Genomic DNA, 20,921 nt, shown 5'->3' on the forward strand with positions numbered 1-20,921 from the left:
AGGCGTTTGCACACCTGTATGTATGGTTGTGAAAGAGGTTCTTAATGAAAGTGAATTAGCCCAACGCTACTGATGCCTTCTGGCCAAATCCTCAAAAATTATTGACCCGTCTTTTGTTTAGCAATATTTTGGAACCCCCCCCCCTTGAAGAAAGATCTATTTTTACACATTTTTTTTTTCTTTTTTTTTTTTTTTATAAAGCCAGAAAGAATTAAGAATTAAATTACAAACCTGTTTTTGAATAAACGTTGATTTCAAAATGAGTGGTCTTGTTTCGTTGTGGAGGTTTGTGTAAATCTTAAACACAACAAAATAACACTGACTGCTCGTCTCCATGATTCTGCTCACAAATAGTTTAATGCTTCACTTTATACAATTGTCTTTTTAATGCAACCAAAATAAATTGTTAAAAAAATTTACAAACCAAAAAAAATAATAAATAATACAATACACACGCACACTCAGCAATTTATATGCCCCAAGCATTCACATTACCACATTGAACTCACGTTTCTGTTAAATATATATAATCTATATATTTATATATAGTCATGACTTCTGTACAGAGGAATCAGGCTACAAATCATATTTTTATTAGTTTACCAATCCAGGCCACTGTGGAAACGTGTACATTATACAGTCAAGTCTTGTGAGTAGCCGTTTAAGGCTTAAAGCAACGTTACATGCTTTGGCTGTTGATTCTCCTTAATATGATTACACGCTGAATATCATACACAGAACACGAGGACGGGCCAGAGCCGTGTGCTTGGCGTCCTGGTGCTCGCTTCTCATGGGTCTCGCGGCTGCAAAACCTGGAGCGGACCAGAGGCCCGGGATCGGAGGCCATTTGTGGGGATGGGGGTCAGAGCAACTCAGTGGGGCAAAACACGGGCCTTGGGCCTCGAGGGCCTCGGCGCTGTACAGGTGAGTGTGGTGATGGGTCTACCTGCTCCAGGTGACAGAGGAAGGTGAGTCGGTGAGGAGCCGATGAACCGTGCTAGGCGGGCCGGAACCGTGGGCCGCGCCCGTCGGGTCACCTGCGCCTCACACGGGCTCGGACCGAGGAAACTGCACTGGAACAATAAGCAATTAGCGCTCGTAATTCGGCTGGTCTGCCCGGGCCTGGGAACGGTAATCTCTCCAAACCACCTTCCTAGAACAGGAAACGCTTTCTAAACTCCAAACTATGACGGCCAATGAAGGCAAAGAAGAAGAAAACGAAACCCACTTTTAATACTTGACGCGTCTTAGTAAGAGGATAAAAGCCACACAGGCAGACCAAAAGAAGCAACAGTGGAATAAAGGATCACATTTGCTCAGGCAAATATAGTTCACGGAGCAGCGTTCCCAGTTACAGGAACACAGCAGTCACATAAAACAAAAAAACCCAAAACGTGTCCTGGCATTAAAATGCATACTGGTCACATTGGGAATTTGGCAAGAACTTAAAAAGCCTCCATTTCCACCATTACACTCCTCCCAAAAAGGCCACAGCGGAAGAGCCTCTTCCTAGCTGCATGAAGCACTAGCAGGTTTTATTTTTTTTTGTTTGTTTTCTTTTTTTTATAAACTGGACATGGACAAAGTCACAAATTTTATGTTGAACATGCAGGAAAATGTATAAAGTATAGTTGGGTGTCGTCTTCTAACTCTTAATAGTGAGACGTTTTGAGTAAACCTTTCCTTACCATCAAAGATGCGAATGTGGAAAAAATTAAATGGTCATTTTCGTTATCTGAGGAAATGTGGATAACGTTGGCCTGTCAGGGTGGACGTGTGTGGTACAGTTAGCAATGGACTTGGAAGGTTTTTTTCTCTCAATCTGACTTGGTTTTTGTATGTTTGTTTTCACTGATATGTCAGGTAAATCAATGGTTCAGGAATGCTACAGCACTGCCATGTAAACAGGTGCAGTAACCAGCATTGAATGTTGTGCAAAATATAGTAATGGTAGTTAACTTCGTCTGAGCTAAAAACACCCTATACCTTCAGAACACATGCACACAGAGGGTCTCACACACACCAATATTTTTAAATTATGCACTCAAAGAGGATGAATACATCCCCCTTTTTGAACCCCAGCATTATCCGTAGCTGAATTACAACTACAGGTAGTCTGGCCTGTTGATGTAAACACAAACAACAATAACAGCAACAATAACAACAGCTACTACTATTGTGGAAAAACAAGGTTGAAACCAAAAATCATTCCATGCCAGTGGCAGAAACACCTGATCTAACCCATTTTGAAGGTACTCTCGTCATGGTTAAAAGGTCAGAACTTGAACGGCTCATCTCAGACCCATTTAAAAGGGAACTGAAAACTTCCGACACTGTAGCTTGGCGCCATCTACCGTTGATTCTACATGCACACATGGGGTATGAATATATTGTTACCCATCACTGCCTCCTGGTGGTCACAAGGAGAAGTGTGCACAGTATCCACATTTTATTTATGCTACATCATAATGGTCACTAAAATTACACCGGGGTCCAAAAAGCAATGAAAAAAATCTATTTCACAGTTGTCTGACAGTACGATGAAAGGTTTTCATATCTTGTGCTTCTAAACATAATAAGGTGTTCAAAACAGTACAGAACAAAATAGTGTGTTTGGGGGGAAAAAAAAATAAATGCTATTTGTCATCTATAATAAACAGCTTGTTTTGTCTGGTGCTTTGTATAGAATATAGAGTTATAGAAACTGGATATGGGATAAATGGTCAGGTCTGGGTCCCTGAAAAAGAAAAAATAAATACATTTGGATTCATCAATATTCTATAATAAAGCAACTCAAAGCCCAAGGTCCTACCCCACAGCCCGTCAGCAGGTCTGAAAACACATATCACACTTTTGAAGCCACGTTCAACCTGGACTGGCATAAGCAAACGTGTAGCACCTCCACAAAGACCAAAGCCCCTACCCAAAAGCCCCTTTTCTCTTATAAAAGTGTAAAATGAATCGCTGATATGTATGTTAATGGAATAAGGAGGCTTTAAAACAGGAATAAACCACCGTATGTAGCATATGCAAAACGTATGCAAAAACTCCGGGTTCATCAAGGTTTCCAGTTCTAAGAATCAAAGGAGTTTGTGTGTGTCTTGTTTGTTTTTGCATGTAAACTAGGTACCCAGCGATGATGACTGGAGCCAGGAGGCCAATGGCCGCTTGCTTGGGCAGTTTTAAAACATTCTAGGCGCATGTGTAGCGTGTGTGTGTGTGTGTGTGTGTGTGTGTGGTGCGTATGGTGTATGGTGGGTGTCGGCAACACCAACTTTAAAAGAAAGCAGCTCTCGATCGGTCAAGATTGTAACGGAACATTACAATAAAGCTACATGGAGCAGCATTTCATAAGGAAATGAGGCCTAAAGCGCAAGTCATGCTGGGATGTGTAGTTTCTCCAGTGGAAAAAGGGAGTACGATGAGCCCTAGGTGCATCTGGTCCAAAAACGCCATGACAACAGGAACCCACACCCCACCCCACCCCCAACTCCCCACCTTTTCCTCCACCCATGTCCTTCGAAGGCCGGCAGCTGGTTCACGACAGCGACAGCCCCGTGTGTTTCTCAGCTGTCTGACGAACGGCCGGTCGGGTCAGGTCGGGACGGCACCTGCAAGCGTTCCGTGGCACCGATCCAGCGGGTCTCGCTGGCATGGCTCTACCTCACGGCTCACGCACGACGTCTTCTTCACACTTCAAAAACCAAAACAAACAAATCACCATCATGATCACCACCATCTCCACCACCACCATCTTCATCCTCTGAGCATTTCAGGTGTTTATCTCCCTGAGAGACCAGAGTGATGAAGGGGTCACTGTCATGGCAACAGCAGGGTGGCGTGGAGGGTGGGTGGAGGAAGGGTGGGGGGCAGGATGTTCAAGGCAGGTAGCGATGCCCCGGAAGCGAAACAAACAGTTCTAGCGTCCCACCGCTAGAGGAAGCTTAAGAATCCTCACGCGTTAGCTTACTGGCCAGAGTCTTTGGAAAAAAACAAACACACACTAACAAAATATTTTCCAAAGGCTTCTGGGTAACACTGTCCATCTGTGAAGACGAGACCAGATTGGCTAGCAGTGTGTGCAGTGCCTTGACCTCACGGTCGGCAGGAGGGATTAAAGGGGCGGAGTGCAGTTCTCAAGGGGGGCGTGGCTCGGGGCCGAGGAGAGGGAGGCGGCGACGGCAGCTCATTTGTCGTGGGGGTGTTGGGGGAGGCCGGCAGCGGCCAGCGCGGCGCGGTACTGCAGCAGGACGCCTCGCACGCTCTTCACGAAGCCCTTGGACAACGGGAAGAGCGGGAACCCGATGTCGGGGTAGCCGCTCCTCTCCGGGAGGAAGCTCCGGTAGCTCTTCCTGCGTTTCTTTGGTCGGACGGCGGGCGGCTGTGGCTCCGCCCCCGTTTTCCCTCCCGGCGGCAGCGCAGGGCCCGCGAAGCCCGACGACGACGGTGCCGCCCCGGCTCCTTCGGCCGCGTCCGCCCCGGCTCCCCCGCCCGCCGTTTCGCCGTCGGAACTCTGGCTGGGGTCCAGCTGCGCGGCCGGAGGCCCGGCGGGCCCAACCGTGGAGGTTCCCAGACCCGAGTCCTCCAGCTCTTCCTCCGCACGGCCCTCCAGCCTGCTGGGGCTGCTGTGGGCGAGCGCCTGGGGCACCTCGTCCAGCGGCTCGGCCCGCACACCGCCCGCCAGCCGCGGGCCGCGCTCCGCCACCGAGCCGTCCAGATCCAGCCAGCCTTCCAGGCGGTGCACGAGTCTCCACCCGCTGGTGAGGAAGTGCTGGCGGATCTCCTGCTGGAACACCTCCACGGGCTGCTGGAGCAACTGGGTCATGGACTGCACCATCTTGATCAGCGCCATCTCGTTGTAGCAGCGGCTGTTCTCGTAGCCCTCCTGGAGGCCGCGGTCACTGTCGAAGCCGGCCTCGTTATAATACGGCTCGTTGACCAGGATCAGACCTGAACAAAACGCACAGACATGCAGTTAACGGGACACCGAACACACACACCAAACTGGAACACTACAAAACCTGATTGGCCAAAAACACTTCAAAGTCCAATTCAGGCTTTACTGGCCAAGAACATTAGCACATAAGGAATCTCTCTCATAGCTGTTCAGCTCAAATTCATTGTCATCACATATAAAGAACAATGACACTGAGCCCATTGACTCAACGAGTGTCAATGCCCATTGACACGGAGATGCATCACACTTTCATAGATGTCCACTGACACTTACCATGCGATTAACTGTCCACAACAGGAGTGAGATAGCACCACCAAGCGTTAATACTTCAGTACCAAACTCAAGTTAGTACTTCAGTATGTCAACAACACTATCGAGGCTAAACTCAAGACACACCAGTTCCCTCAGCACTACCACGCCCTATATGCTAATGACGCCCTATATGCTAATGACGCCCTATATGCTAATGACACCCTATATGCTAATGATTACAATACATCAACTGCTACCTGGATCAAATACAAAAGCATCTTAATTTATTCCGATTTACATTTGCTAATTTTGTTACTGGTGTCCTTCCCTTTGTCCTTAATTAAACTTTTGGTCTTTGTGACCTTGGGTCTGAAAACATTATTATACCATGTGTTAATTTCCAACTGATCTGATTGAAGTGTTTATTACAGTCATCACTAGACAACTTTGGAGGATTTCAATTTAAGCAGAAGCTGATTGAGAACCTCCTACATCGTGTCAATCAAAACCCAGACCAACATGTGCTGCGTGTGTTTGTAATTTCTTCATGGCATTTGCAGCACTTTAAGGAACCGAGCTGTGGAAAGAGCACTATGCTTCACCCAACTTGGACATTTCCCGGGTGGAGAACTGACCTTGGATCGAGATGAGCACCTGCAGGAGACTGGACTTGCTGGTCCAGCGCTCTGTGCCCTGAGGAAACAAAACGTGCAAAACTGCAGCGTCAGCGGAGAGTCGAGCGGAAATGCAGACGACAACAAAACGGTGGCGCACCGTTCTGAAGGTTCACTACACATTGGTTAGACCACGTCGCTGCCGTGAGCTGCATGTTTACACTAGAGGTGGGTATCACCACTGATTTCCCAGTTCGATTCGATTCACAAGGTCCCGATTCAATTCGATTTTCGATATCGAAATTTCAGTTACAATAAAAAGTGTAGTTTGAATGTGAAATGTTGTAATGATACAAGGAACACTCAAACTTTATTAAAATGTATTAAGATATTAGTGTTTATACTGTGATAGTGTTTTTATATCAATTAATGCACACACTTTTACAAAGCTCCTTTACCAGAAAAGGCATTGAAAGCGGTTTTGAACAGCCTTTTAAAGTGCAAATTAAGTTTTTTTTTTTAACATGTAACAAAAACATTTATGAACATAGTTCTGAATATTGTAAACATTAAGGTCCAAAAACTAAGATTTATTCATGACTGCTTTCTGACATCTTGGAGATTGTCAAATTTTTCTGCAAGAAAATGAGCTGATCAACACGTTGAGAAGCGAGACAGCTCCTTTGTGCAGTAACAATATTGCCAGCTGTTGAGAAAACTTCACAGCTTTATACTTGACGCGTCACAACCGGCGTGAGGGTCCGTGCACCGAAAACGACGTAATTGCGGTAGCTCCGCCAGTGGAATTAAAGCAGTGTAATTAAAGGTGGAATTAAAGCACGTCACGCGATATAAAGCGCGAGATGTTAAAACTGTACGCATATGCGAGGAAAATTAGCCAATTCTAAAGATCAATCTCAGGTTTAATAAATCAATATTGAATCATTCAAATGAAGATCGATTTTAATTGAAACCTCGTGCACGATTCTCCAACGGAAGCAGAGGTTTCCGTTTAGTTGGAGACCAGGCTCGGTGTGTGGACCACTGGCTGGATGAAGAAAGGCCCGGGGTAACAGCGTGGATGAAGAAAGGCCCGGGGTAACAGCGTGGATGAAGAAAGGCCCGGGGTACCAGTGAGGTGGCCGGGGTAACAGCGTGGATGAAGAAAGGCCCGGGGTACCAGTGAGGTGGCCGGGGTAACAGCATGAACTCACCTTGCCGATCCAGGTGCCCAGCAGGCTGACGCACACCTTGCCGTTGTCGTAGAGGTTGGGGTTGAGCCGACCGGCGCACTGCGCCAGGTAGCGGAACAGGGGTGGCACGGCCGGGTAGATGTTGGGAAGCTGGATGTCGAACAGGAAGAGGCCGTCTTCGTACGGCGTACGGGTGGGACCCTTGATCAGAGCCGAAAACAGGTCCTGCGGGGGTGGGGGAAGAGTGGCACATGGGTCAAAAGGTCAAAGGGCATTTACTGTGAAGCACATACTTTTGTTACTTGGGCCCCATTTACATGCTGCATGATGTGCTACACATGCATTCGAAGATCACGTCACAGTTGCACGAGATCAAATACTTATTACAATTATTACAAGACTTATTATCTGGGGGTCTTGAGTACAGTTTCACAGCCGTCCTAACAATCTCACCATGCGATCCTCGAAGGTCTTCACCATGATGCCATCTGGCAGCGATGTAGCCAGCAGTGCCATCTCCTTCCTCACCGTGCTGAAGAACTTCTTGGCCTCAGCTGGCTGGAACTCCATCTTCTTAAACGTGTGGGTGTCTGCGGAACGCGGCAAGACAACATTTCATACGGCTCGCGTTGTGAACCATGTCGTAGAATCGGTTCCTTCGTGTCCTAACAAGCAACGTTACGTTAAGATTGTTATATTTTGGGTAATTTTCTTAAGCGTCCGGCTCACGTGCATCATCAGATAAGTGCAAGAAGCTGGAGGAACATGGAGTTCATGGTTTGGGTGAAGCATCTACCTGGAGCCCATTCTAGCACGGAGAAGACCTCGCCCTTGGCACTGGTGAAGGTCACGCCAGGTTTGCCGCCACTCTGCTGGCACAGGACGGGGGTGTCGCTGGGCCACTCAGAGCGCACGGGCGTCTGGGGCTCGGCGGGGGCCGCCGCCCTCTCCTCCTCGGCCGCCGCCTCCATCTTCTCCTCCTCCACGATGGCCACGTTGTCCAGCGTCTTCTTCAGGTTTTCCTGCAGCTTCTTGATGTCGTCCAGGAAGCGCTTCTCCTTCGTGGGCTTGGCGTCGGGCGGCGCGGGGACTGCTGCCGTGGCCGCCGACGGCTCTGCGGTCGGCGACGTGGGAGAGCCCGTCCAGAGCTGCTCCACGGTCATGTTCTTCAGGCTCTCCAGGATCTTCAAGGCCTCCTTGAGCTCGCGGAAGGCCAGCCGCGGCGTCTCCTTGGCCGGCTTCTCCTCGCTCACAGCCACCCCTCCACCTGGAGGAGAGCAAATCGTCCATGAAGCGTTAGCTCCTGGGCTTTACGACACACGCTTTTGAGTGACGTCAACTGGAGCCCATTTACTGGTGCCACAACAAACACCTTGTGCTCAACACCTGCATTCTTCTTACAGCCTTGAAACTGCATGCTGGACCATCATGGAGCTGCAGATTGACCAATATCGGAGCTTTAGCTGCCTGGTTCATCTCCTCAGCTAATTCATGAGCTGTTTGTCCTACAGTGACATGGCCCATCAGCTAAACACTACCCATTACCGTGATATCCAGCACAGGGCCGGCGCCACGGGGGGGCAAAAGGGGGCGTCGCCCCCTCAGGCGAGGTGTCCCGCACCCTCATTGTAAATAATAAGACCCATTTAATTATTTATTTTACAACAAACGCTACATGGCACCCCCTCGCCCGCTCAAAAAATCATTATACGCCACCCCCCCCCCGCTCAACAACTTACGATCGCCACCCCGAAATTTTATGACGCCCCCTCACTGTATATGTTCTGACGCCGGCCCTGATCCAGCAAGACCTTAAGACAAGCAAGTTAATGCTTCTGATTGGTCCCCGTGTAGATGTAGACAGGACCAGGTACATCGAATCCTCCAATCTCATACCAGCAGGCAGATCTGTGGGGGCGGGCACTCCGGGGACGTCAGCGCTGGCTGTGATGCCGGGGAGGGTGCAGGGTGTGGAGGCCCCGCCTTCCGCCACTACCACCGGCCCGGGGGTGGGGACAGGGGTGGGGTCTTCGTCTGTGGGCGGGGCCACCAGCGTGACCTCCTCCTCCACCTGCCCGTTGTCCGTCTCCCAGCTGTCGCTCTCGTCCTCCCACTCCTCCGAGGAGGCGCCGCTGGTGCTCCCCTCGGCAGAGTCGTAGTACGTCTCCTCGATCTCCGACTCCACGTTGTACAGGTGCTGCGTTAGGACGAAAAACGTCCTCGAGTTATTCAACTCAACATTTGATGACCACCGGGAGCTTTTGAGTTAGAAGTTATCACATTAGAAGCGATAAACACAGAGCAGATTGAAGAATGAGTGTAAATATGTCCATTTGATTAAAAATCAATAATTACACACGTTCTTGAATAAGACTAGAAGGGTAATTGGATGGATGGATATGAGGACGGGCAGAACAAATATTACCCACAAGTCCAGAAGAACGGAAGAAGCATACCTGGGGCAGGACGACGGATTTAGAGTTGTCAGCCCAGACCACCTCCACCTTACTGCTGACATCCACTCTGCAGACCTGACCCACAGTCCTCTGTGTGTGTGTGTGTGTGTGTACAGACCCACATACAGCAGGGAGAGAAAGAACGATCAGGTGGTGATAACACTCCTCCATGGGTGGAGGAGAACAAGCTCTTACAACAAAAAACAGGTGAAGGTTGACAAATTGAGGTCAATATCTAAAGCCTGCAGACAAAATCATTACATATGAGTCATGGCCCATATTTAGGAATCCTTCAGAGAGGGAGAGCACTGATCTAGGATCAGTTTTCACCCTTATACAATTTTAATGAAAACACAAAGGAAGCATTGCAGCATGAGATGGACTAGGAAACACCTGGTAAACAAGGGCAGGGGATGAAGTCAACGGCGTTGCTAATGTCAACACCGCGGCTACACGAGTAAACGGACTCGATGCTTTACTTCGTTGCTGAAGTCCTCGGAGTCCGAGTTGCCGATCCGGATCACGATGTCCGTGGTGTGGAAGTGGAAGTCGGGATGATCCGCAATATCGTAAACGCTCACGTCCTCCTCTTCACCGATCACCTGGGCAACAGAACCAACGAGAAACGAGCGACGAGTTACTTCAGTGGTGACGACATGATGACCTCAGTGGTGACAGGAGCTTGTTGAAAAATGAGGAACTTTTGCTATTGATGACAAAAAAAACCCACAATGCCGCTGGGCCGCTCATCAAAACGCCATGACGAAGGCATAGAGCACCAGAAGGAATATATTTATAGTATGGACGTTTCCCCTTTATTCCCATTAACTCTGTTAGCTCCATGAACCCACCCCAGATATGAAGTCAGGAAGGTGTCCGAGTGGACTGGCGTGTAATCAATGGCTCCGTGTTACTGATGCTGCTTGTTGCCATGCCTACCTCGACATCGTCGCCCACGGCGTTGAGTTTGATCCACTTGACCGCGCAGGTGCGAGCTCTGTGGTCTCCTGACTGGATGACGCCGTACACACCCGGGTCTTGCGAGGCTTGAGCTGCAACCCGACCAGTGGGAGTTGACGTCTCTCTATCCGCCGACCACATCACTACAGTTGTATTCATGCATCCAGCACACATTCCCCCCCCAACCCCTCAAACCGACCCCGAGACCGAGCAAACCCGTCTGGGTGCGGCCCACCCGCAGGACGCGGGGTAGAAGGGGGCGAAGACGAGCATTTACTCACGGCGTTTGTCCACCACGTAGTCGCCGGGGCAGAACTCGTGGTTGTCCAGGTGCTGGATGGGGATGAGGTCGTTGGAGCGGATACCCGTCTCCAGGCTACCGTCCTTCCACATGACGTCAGCCGAGGTAACCGTGGAAACCACCTCGACAGCCACCCTACAAGCGCACACAGGGTAACAGGAGTTACACACACACACACCACACTTCCATGTTTTCTAGGAGCAGCAGGTTCCAAATGTCCCTTCACTAGTTGCACTCTAGGTACTATTTACAATATAACTGTACACTCGCTCCCTAGAGAGACTGAAGTGGGGGGCATTTGGGACACAGCCGGTAAAGGAGCCATCAGATGTAATGGGGCTCTGCTTACAGCTCTCCTGCTCGTTCTATTTACTCCATTGGTGTTTCTGGTGAGGCATCACCACGCCGAACACGCCCCCCCGTCTCATCACCACGCCCCCCCCTCTCGTCACCAGGCCAAACACGCCCCCCCTCTCAACGCCACGCCAAACACAAAAATCATACATTCTAAATTTTACAAGTACAATTATACACACTTTAAGTGCAATATTTAGTATTTAGTCATCCATATTTTAATAATAGGGTTAGAATATAGAATTAATAAAATCCTAACCCCCCGTTATATAAAAACCACATGATAAACAAATGGTGTTGAATTTCAGTCTCTAAAATTTTTCTATTTTAGTTTGGGGCAAAATTTGCCAAGAGCATTTTTTTTTTTTATTCAATCGGTTCAATACAAGACTTTTACGGAAGCGTATTGCTGCCAAGAATGGTTTTTAAAAATTCTTCAGCATGTCGTTATTCTTATTTCTGGCAACAGAGACAAACATGTACAACTTTGTTTATGTCAGGAATAGACGTATTTTATATCGTTGACATTATCGTTGTGAATGTACTAAAGTCACCGCGACGTCGTCAAAGGCACCATCTACAGTTGTGATCAAATTTATTCAACCCCCACTGAAATAAAGTGTTTTGGCCAGTTTGACATTGATTTTGATCATTTCAGTCATCTTATTTACAATTATATCAAAGAGGCACTTATAAATTAGACAAACATAACATAATATTTATGATGGAATAACCACAAATGTCTTTACTGTGCTCACATCATTATCAGTTTTATTCAACCCCCTAGTGACATTATTTTTTAGTACTTAGTACAACATCCTTTTCCAGTTATGACAGCTTTCAAGCGTGAAGCATAGCTTGACACAAGTGTCTTGCAGCGACCTATGGGTATCTTAGCCCATTCTTCATGGGCAAAAGCCTCCAGTTCAGTCACATTCTTAGGCTTGCGCACTGCAACTGCCTTCTTTAGGTCCCACCAGAGGTTCTCAATTGGATTTAAGTCTGGTGATTGCGATGGCCACTCTAGAATGTTCCAGCCTTTCATGTTCAACCATGCTCTAGTGGACTTGGATGTGTGCTTCGGATCATTGTCCTGTTGGAAGGTCCAACGTCTCCCAAGCCGCAGGTTTGTGACTGACTCCATCACATTTTCCTCCAAGATCTCCTGGTACTGAAGGGAATTCATGGTACCCTGCACACGTTGAAGCTTTCCTGTACCATTAGAAGCAAAACAGGCCCAAAGCATAATTGACCCCCCGCCATGCTTCACAGTAGGCAAGGTGTTCTTTTGTTCATAAGCCTGGTTCTTCCTTCTCCAAACATAGCGCTGGTCCATTGTCCCAAACAGTTCTAATTTAGTTTCATCTGACCACAGTACACTGTTCCAAAACCTTTGTGGCTTGTCCACATGACTTTTGGCATACTGCAGTCGACTTTTCTTGTTCTTTGGAGTCAGTAAGGGGGTGCGTCTGGGCGTTCTGGCATGGAGGTCTTCGTTATGCAGTGCGCGCCTTATTGTCTGAGCTGAAACTTCAGTGCCCACATCTGACAGGTCTTTTTTCAGTTCCTTAGCAGTCATGCGGGGATTTTTCTCCACATTACGCTTCAGGTAGCGCACAGCAGTCACGGTCAGGATCTTCTTTCTGCCACGACCAGGTAACGTTTCCACTGTGCCCTTTAACTTGAACTTGCGAATGATACTTCCGATAGTGTCTCTTGGAATATTTAACAACTTCGCAATCTTTTTATATCCATTGCCATTCTTGTGAAGAGCAATAACCTCTTCTCTTGTCTTCTGGGACCATTCTCTTGCCTTCACCATGCTTGGAAACACACCAGTAGATGTCTAGAAGGAGCTGAGTATCACAGTCCTTTTAAATCTGCCTAATTGGTGCTTATCATGCTTGATTGCTGCTCGTTGACATCCACAGATGTTTTCAATACCTGATGGAAAACACTGGAATGAACCTCTGTTCTTAGGAGTGGTAGTCGTAAAGGGGTTGAATAATTGTGTCAATGAAGAAATCACAAAAATGCCATTTAATACTTTATGACAAAAAAAATTGATGCTATCTTAGTTGCATTTAGTTCTTTAACAAGTCCTTGTAAGATTTCATTATGAACACAATTACAAATGTGCACTGAATTCCATAAAACCCTTCGCAGCATTGGGGGTTGAATAAATTTGATCACAACTGTACAAATTACCTTAACAAGGATGCAACTGGCGGTCGCAGAGTCCACAGAGCACTGCAATTTGTAGTGGTCTAAATAACTTAAATTGTTTAGGATGCACTTAATGTAATACAACTTGTTTTATGCTCTTATGATGGACCTCTTAAAAGCTACTGAAATTTGCAGACTAAAAATGACCACTACAAATTGGTGCAAGGTATAAATACCCATTTATAAGTTGCTGTACATCATAAACTTTATGTAATACAACTTGTTTTTGTGGTCTTATGGTGCGCAGTGCTGTGGACTCTGCGACTGCCACTGTTTGTAGACGGTGCTTTTGACTTTGTCGCAGTGACTTTAGTATATTCAAAATAACGTTATGAACGATTTAAGATACGTAGATTCCTGAAGTAAACAAAGTTGCAGGTGTTTGCCACAAATAAGCACTTTTGCTGATACTGTCTTAAAGTTATTGAAGTAAGAATTCCGAATATGTGAACGTAAAACCAACTTAACCGCGGAGTAGTTATGTCGTTTTAACAACATAAGATCTCGTAATAACGACATGCTGAAGAAATTTTTCAACCTTAGTTGCTAACCACAGTGTTTCTAACACCTGCATCAGTCAATGGAAAAATGGCACTTAACATTTGAGACAGGTTAGAAAAGAAAAGGCAACAAAACTATTTTCCCCCTTTGTCTTACACATGTTTACAATAACTGTGATGTCTGGTTCATCTGTGACTTGTATGTGAAATTAATTATTCATTTTTTATGCTTAGCTTGTCTTACCCTGACTGCACTTATACAGATTATAGGACCAAATTGCTTTAGAAAGCATAAAGGTAAAATCAGAGGTTATTCATATCGGTATCAACCACAATGTGCCATTTATTGAATAGCATATCAGCACAGAAAATTCAATAAAAGGTCCTAATAAAAACTTCCCAGTTTAGTGCCTCCAAACTCCATTGTGTTTGTGTATTAACAACAAAGGCGGTCTGCAAAGTACTGGCACCACCACGTCAAACCCAAGACCCGCCCCAAGACCCGCCCCCAGCCCCGCCCCCAGCCCCACCACCCCTCCTTTGTTATGCACACTTCAAACAAGGCTGGGGACATTGTAAGACAGCTGGAGAGAGCGAGCAAACGGGAACGATCGATAAACACGTCTCAAGAGTGTCCGCGTGCTCGTGTGTGTGTGTGTGTGTGTGTGTGTGTGTGTGTGTGTGTGTGTGGTATTAAATGTCCCCCTCCTCAGCTGCTGATGAGATCCTACACGCTGCGTCACTACCCAGCCCTGGGCCGATGTCTGTTCCCCAGTCCTCTCCTACAGCCGGAGTCCTCCGCCCACTAGATGATTTCCTACAGAAATCACACACGGCATCCAAGCACTAAAGCACTTCCTGGGCCACACGTGGAGCGGAACAGCGCCACAGATTAACACGCACCAATCCCAACGCACCCCGGCGGGGACAGATGTCAGGGGCCTGCTCACAGCGGGACAAGCTGCTCACACCACCGCGCATCAACCTTGTAGCTCTCCTCCAGTGAACCTCCTCCCAGTGAACCTCCTCCCAGTGAACCACCTCCCAGTAGATCCCAGCGCCAGTGATCGAACTCTGCATGCAATGGCGACCCCAAACAGTGGCGCAGTGATAATATTCACAGGCCTGAAACAAAAGGCTCTTCGTGTCATTCTCTTTGTCTGAATGAATGTTTTCCACTTATGGACCTACATATCTTTATTTTGTGTACCGTTTACAGGAGGATCACACTGCAGATGTTCTGTGGACCATCATGAAAAATGTGTCACGGTTTAGTACTTTCAGCACTGTGGAACACCCCTGAGACTCCATAATAATAATAACGATAACAACAATACCATCATCATCGTCATATGAATGCGAGACAACCCTTCATTCGCTGATTGCATTACTCGCCTGTCTCCTGGTTTGAACTCGCGGGAGAACTTTGTCTTCTTCTTCTTGTGTTTCCTCTTCAGGTTTCGGATGGACAGAGGGATGCTCTTCCGCCTGCTGGGGGCGCTGTGCAGGGAGGCCGTGGAGCTGGCCGAAGACGTGATGGAGCTGGTGTCGTCCGTGTCCTCCACCAGCTCCTCGTCCGACTCTAGCTCCCCAACGTGGGGCCACTGGCCCGGGGGCCCGTCCTCGTGCGGCTGGGGCCCCGGGACAGGACCGTTGTTGGGACATCGTGATAAGGACTCGTCGTCCACGCCGTCCTGCCAGGGCTCTGAGCTCTGCTCTGCTGGACCACAATAAGGAAACACACACACGTGCAATAGTAGTGGCAGACAGACAGACAGTCCAGTCCTCACTGACTTGTTTCCAGGACTTCCCTCCACAGACTCTTCTGCCGGGTCACCAGGTGCGGTGGAGTGCGGTAAAATGCGGTAGAGTGCCGTTACCCGACTTGTAGCAAAAAAGGAGACAGTGACTGAGGACAAGACTAAAAACTTCTGGTTTCTACATTCAGAGTATTTGGACAAACACTGAGAACAGACAGGGCTAGGTTACAAGTTTCTGAAAGACTCAAACTGAGCTACAGTAAAGGACATGTATCACCGAGTCATGTTTTCACTCCAAGCCAGTGTCCTCTGACCTCGTTTTCTCGTTTAACTCAACCTCCTATCCCAGCGGTCCTGAGGGGAAAACACAGCTCGGTTCTCCCAGAACCTCTACAAGCAAGTTCCACCCTCACACCCACTCCCACAAATGCAGGAAGAGACCCAAACTTCTATCACCATGGTAACTGCCACTAATGGCGAATATCAAAAGTCACGGAGAAGTGAGCAAGAGACGCCCAAACACCGATTCAGCTTTTTCTGTGAGGAATTCAGCAAAACGGCCTAGGATTTCCATGGAGATACGGGCAAACGTTGAGCGCTTGGCTCTGCTAAAACAATATCCTAAACATTGTAGCTCCTAGCAGTGAACTATCTCCATCTGGACAGGCCAAGAGAGCGACACAATAACGAGTTTGACTTCATTAGCAAATACATGTCAAAACACAGAGTCCTTCTTTAATCGGATGCTAGATCACATCAGGTCACTCTGAGAGCACTTTAGGTTGGCTAATGATTACAGTCTTGCATGGATACAGCAAATGTCAGAGTGGTTTTCACGGAAAACTGCTCCACGCATTCCGATCATTTTCACTCGAAGCATTTCAGGTGGCAAGGCATGTTAATAAACGCTAAAAGCCAGTCGAGATTTCAGAGCAAAAAGTGGTTTCTACACCACCACTTCTTAGTGGTGGGCTGGGAGAACGCATAGGCCACACGTCAGCAGGCTAGCTCTGCCCATATTAATGAAGCCCCACCCTAGGCAGACCATGGAGTGTTACACTATTTCCCAGAGTGTCTCCAGAACTGAGACTGAAAATAAAGCAATAAAGAAGGAATGAAATGTATTTTATCTGACAGCTTTTATAAACACCAAGTACAGCTTGTAATGAATCCATTTAATACAAGAAAAAAAAATCAATGTACCATAAAACAACATTTCACCGTGTCATCAGGTTGAGATGCTGCAGCCTCTGTGTCTCGGAACTCAAACTGGGTGGGACCACATTACTCCACCCCCTCGTCATTCACTGTGGCACTAGCCAATCATGGACGCCCGTGTGTATGCGCACTGTCGAAGGGTAGTTAGAGTATGTTGGGCTATAGCGTCGACAGCAGTGTCTCTGAGTAAGCCTCTACTGGCCACACCCTCCATTGTTTGTTGTATGACAGCGGTAGGCTAGCTTGGACCTGCCGAGCTACCATTGGCCAAACTCCAGTAGGCCCCGCCCCTGCTTGCCTGGCACACCGGCCTGCTCACCTCTGTATGGGCAGATGCCACTGGAAGATCATTACTCACGTTTTCACATTTGACCATATTTGACCATTCACCATTACCTTCACATCACCTTCGTTTGTTTTCACGACTAAAAACAAACACATACTTCAGTGATCATTATTACAGTCGACCGGCTTTCCAAACTCAGAGAGGCTGAATCTCCATCTGTCGCATAACGGCACACAGTGCTGCAGCGAAAGCAGCGAGCGACGTAGTACCTGTGGCTCCCGCCTCCTCCACCCTCCCCGCCGGATGGATGCTGTTGCACTGCGACTCCGTGTTCTCGGTCAACTTCCTCCCGGGGTGCTTCTTGAACATCCGTTTCACCTGCAGGAGGAAGGGGGCAGAGGTCAGCGGTAAGGTCAGAGGTCATCCGGTGCTCAGGAGAGCCCGTCCCGGTCCCGCTGCCGGGCGGGCTTCCGGTCGGGCTTCCGGTCCCGTTACCACGACCCCACGACCTCTCACCTTGCGGATGACGGGGTCCTCGGGCAGGACCGGCGACCCCTCGGGACCATCGCAGGTAATGCGGGTGGCGTCGCCCTTGGCGGGAAACACGTACAGAGCTCGCTCACCCAGCTGCCTCTGCGTGTGGTCGAAGTAGCCCAAACGCTTCACTCTGCGCAAGAGATCAGACAAAACACCGACCACATCAGACAATCGGGAGATCTGACGATATCTGATAATAAAATGGACATGACATGAGGTTTTTCTTTTATTATTAGGCTCTTTATAACAATAAAAAGAGGTCCAGACCCCTAATAGACAATCAAAGGGATTTTTTCCTGCAAGGAAAAATAATTGAACGACAAAAGAACCTTGAGAGGAACCTGGACACAAAGAAAAATATGAGAACATCCGTCAGTGCCTTTGAGATCAGACGAATAAGAAATAAATGAACAGCCATTAAAAAAAACCTTAACGATCCAGATTCTTTACACCAAGTTCACTGCATTAGAAGAGTTAATGAGTGCTAGCTGCTAGTTTGTGAGCCAAACGAATCCGACTACACAGAAGAGTGAAATGTCACAATCACGGAAGAGTAAAACGGGCTGCAGAAGAATCTCAAAACGGCCCTGACGTTAGAATCTATGAAAAGCATGACTAAGTCTAATAGTGCTGGAGGAAAGGCCGACGCCATCAGATGAGACAGTGCTGCAGAGGGAGGGCGGGGCTCCAGCAGGGGGCGGGGCTGTGGGCGGGGCCATTTCATGGCAGCCCAGGCTGGAAGCGTCTGCTCATTTCCATTTAAAAGCGCAGGATGAAGGGGTTTGGTGTGCAGTGGTGCGGCACGGTGCAGCTTTCAGAAACAAACTCTCGGCCCCAAAACTAAAAATAAAATCAAAAGGCCTCAGTGTGGTGGTTTAGTAACGAAAACGTTCTCCCGTTACAGCAGTGCCGACACCCACCTGGCTAACGAGGAAGGACAGGTACACACTACCTCTGCTGAAATGCTAAGAATGCTTAGCTATTCATCCCAATAACATAATCCAAAGCATCATATTTGCATGAATCAGCAACCTTTTAACCATGTTTTCATTAACATTTATCAAAGCAGTGTGTGTGTGTGTGTGTGTTCAAACCTGCAGAGGTTCTCCTGCGTGATAGTGGAGGGGGGAGGGAAGACGCTGTCTGAGCCTTGAGGAGAGTAACTCTTAGTGATCCACGTCACCTTGAGCTCCACGACTTGTACCTGTAACAAACCACCAATCAACCAATTAACCAATCAACCAATCGGTCGGGATGTGGATGTGATCAGGGCGGGGCGTCAGTGCTTCTCAAGCTCGGCCCCGTTATGTTTACAGGCTCCCTGCCTAAATGCACCAATGAGCCAGCTGTGTTTTACATGTAATTAAACCGTGCTAAAGGCGTGGTTAAGTGGGCTGTACAATAATGAAGATAAGCCCCGCCCACGTCGTGCCACGCCCCACCTCCTCGACGACTACTCGGAACTTGCTCTTCTTGCTGAGGACGGGCTTCACCCCATAGAGCCACTGCACGTTGGAGAAGACCTTCGCCGGCCCGATCAGGACCTGGCCCGGGTAGAACCCGTACGCCTCGTCAAAGAACAGCCCCTGAGTGCAGAAATGGGGAGGTGGTGAATTCTGGGTAGGGCACATAAAATAGCACAAAATCTTAAACCTCCTCTATGGAGGATATAGCTGTTCTAACTGGAGTGGTGAAGCTGCAATTTTCTGCAATTCAAGTCCCACATTTCACAGCTGCCCGTGTCTTTGACCTCTTTCCCAAAACAGTGGGTCATGTGACCTCTGCTTGTTAACAAGTCTGTTTGTGCTATACGGTTTGACCAGGCAATTTCACTCCGCTGAAGTTCTCCAAAACCACGTTTACAGCCGCACGAGCAATAGAATTTAGAGAAGACTGCCTCGTTTGGCAGAGGCCTTTATACAAGGCAATTAGCAACTAACAAAACACAATACATGAGCACAGCCATTATGGCAATCAATCTGATGCAAGTTATTTGTCAACAAATTAAGATGTGCCAGTGTTTAAACGTGCTAAAATCACCACAGTTAAATCAGGGCATAATATACAATTAAGATACAATACATAATCAGTCGCAATCTTTATTTCATAAGGCACTTTGAATTAAAATGCTCCCAATAGCGTCAGGGCTAGCTACTCTAGGGGTGCGGCTAGCACACTGGCCTCTTCCTGAGGCGCCATTTTAAATGAGGAGAAAATGTAAGAATGCCCCCGAGTTGCCCAGGGCAACAAATCATGGCAGGACGACCCCTCCAAGGAACCACGCACAAAAGCGCTCTGAGGTACATCAGGGATGTCTGAACCCTTTAAAGGGGACCAGGCCCCAAACCCTGGACATCACAATCACCTCACATAACCACCACTACCTGGACATCACAATCACCTTACATAACCACCATTACCTGCACATTTTCAGTTATAATAATCTTTCTTTGTATAGCGCCTTTATTTGTATTGCACCTTTCATACATACATGCAACTCAAATGTATAAGCTCTTATAGGTTTTAAGCCCTTAATCTCAACAGCCCTGCACAAAAAACCTTCGCCGTTACTATAAGAAACAATTTAACAATTATTTTACCTTATTGAAGCAAATGAGACGGTGGTGTTAAACTGGGGCATTCGCTGTGCTGTAAATACGTACACCCTGTCCACAAATGACACAGATCTGCCTGTGAACACTGAGGAACCAGCGCTCATCCAGACTGTAATCCTGCGCTACACATCACGCTGCCGTCATGTGGTAGAACCTGCCAGCAGCACTAACTGATCTACACTCCGGAAACGTGTCGAGGTGTTTCAGTAACACCGCGAGAGCCGGTCTGGGGCCCCTGGTGCTTACCGCATCACTGACATGCGGATAAACGTCGTAGAGTTTGGCACCATCTTCTTCACTCATCGAACATCTGTGGGAAAGTGATTAAACATTCAACATTATGCATGTACACACAAGCACACACGACGAATGAACATGAAAATCACCTACAACACATGCATAACCTGTACTGCATAAAACCAAGTGAACTAATGCCAAGCTGAGTACATCTATCGACCCAGGGTGGATAACACATCAGCACGTTAGCGCTCCGCTTCACATGTTGGAAGACGTAGCGTAGCATGTGGGCGGAGCATACCGTGCTCCGTTGGACAGCTTCAGGACGATGTGATTGCTGAGGTCATACACCTTCCCCAACCAGAAGTCGTAGACGATGTAATCGCCGTACATGAAAGACTACGGAGAAACGAGACGACAGTGGTTAGTCACTCACGGCCGGACGACTCCGGCGG

General features: G+C 47.9%; 1 protein-coding gene across 2 annotated transcripts in view; it reads right to left on the minus strand.

Annotated features, from left to right (window-relative positions):
• Positions 1-338: 338 nt before the first annotated feature.
• ube2o (ubiquitin-conjugating enzyme E2O) overlaps positions 339-20,921 on the minus strand; it is a 31,171-nt gene continuing 10,588 nt past the window's right edge. Inside the window, exons 4-20 of one of the 2 annotated variants that reach the window (XM_077015864.1) lie at positions 20,768-20,865; positions 20,476-20,539; positions 19,057-19,200; positions 18,709-18,818; positions 17,594-17,744; positions 17,347-17,455; positions 15,209-15,530; positions 10,714-10,868; positions 10,412-10,524; positions 9,952-10,074; positions 9,473-9,562; positions 8,913-9,213; positions 7,813-8,283; positions 7,470-7,606; positions 7,038-7,241; positions 5,845-5,902; positions 339-4,950 (exon numbers count right to left, since the gene is read on the minus strand). In XM_077015864.1, coding sequence (XP_076871979.1) covers positions 4,187-4,950; positions 5,845-5,902; positions 7,038-7,241; positions 7,470-7,606; positions 7,813-8,283; positions 8,913-9,213; positions 9,473-9,562; positions 9,952-10,074; positions 10,412-10,524; positions 10,714-10,868; positions 15,209-15,530; positions 17,347-17,455; positions 17,594-17,744; positions 18,709-18,818; positions 19,057-19,200; positions 20,476-20,539; positions 20,768-20,865 — 3,414 coding nt within the window. In that variant the 3' untranslated portion in view covers positions 339-4,186. Of the gene's footprint in view, positions 4,951-5,844; positions 5,903-7,037; positions 7,242-7,469; positions 7,607-7,812; positions 8,284-8,912; positions 9,214-9,472; positions 9,563-9,951; positions 10,075-10,411; positions 10,525-10,713; positions 10,869-15,208; positions 15,534-17,346; positions 17,456-17,593; positions 17,745-18,708; positions 18,819-19,056; positions 19,201-20,475; positions 20,540-20,767; positions 20,866-20,921 lie in introns of both variants that reach the window. The other variant, XM_077015863.1, reaches the window with a different exon arrangement.

This window comes from Brachyhypopomus gauderio, chromosome 8 (assembly GCF_052324685.1).
Source record: "Brachyhypopomus gauderio isolate BG-103 chromosome 8, BGAUD_0.2, whole genome shotgun sequence".
NCBI classification, from domain to species: domain Eukaryota; kingdom Metazoa; phylum Chordata; class Actinopteri; order Gymnotiformes; family Hypopomidae; genus Brachyhypopomus; species Brachyhypopomus gauderio.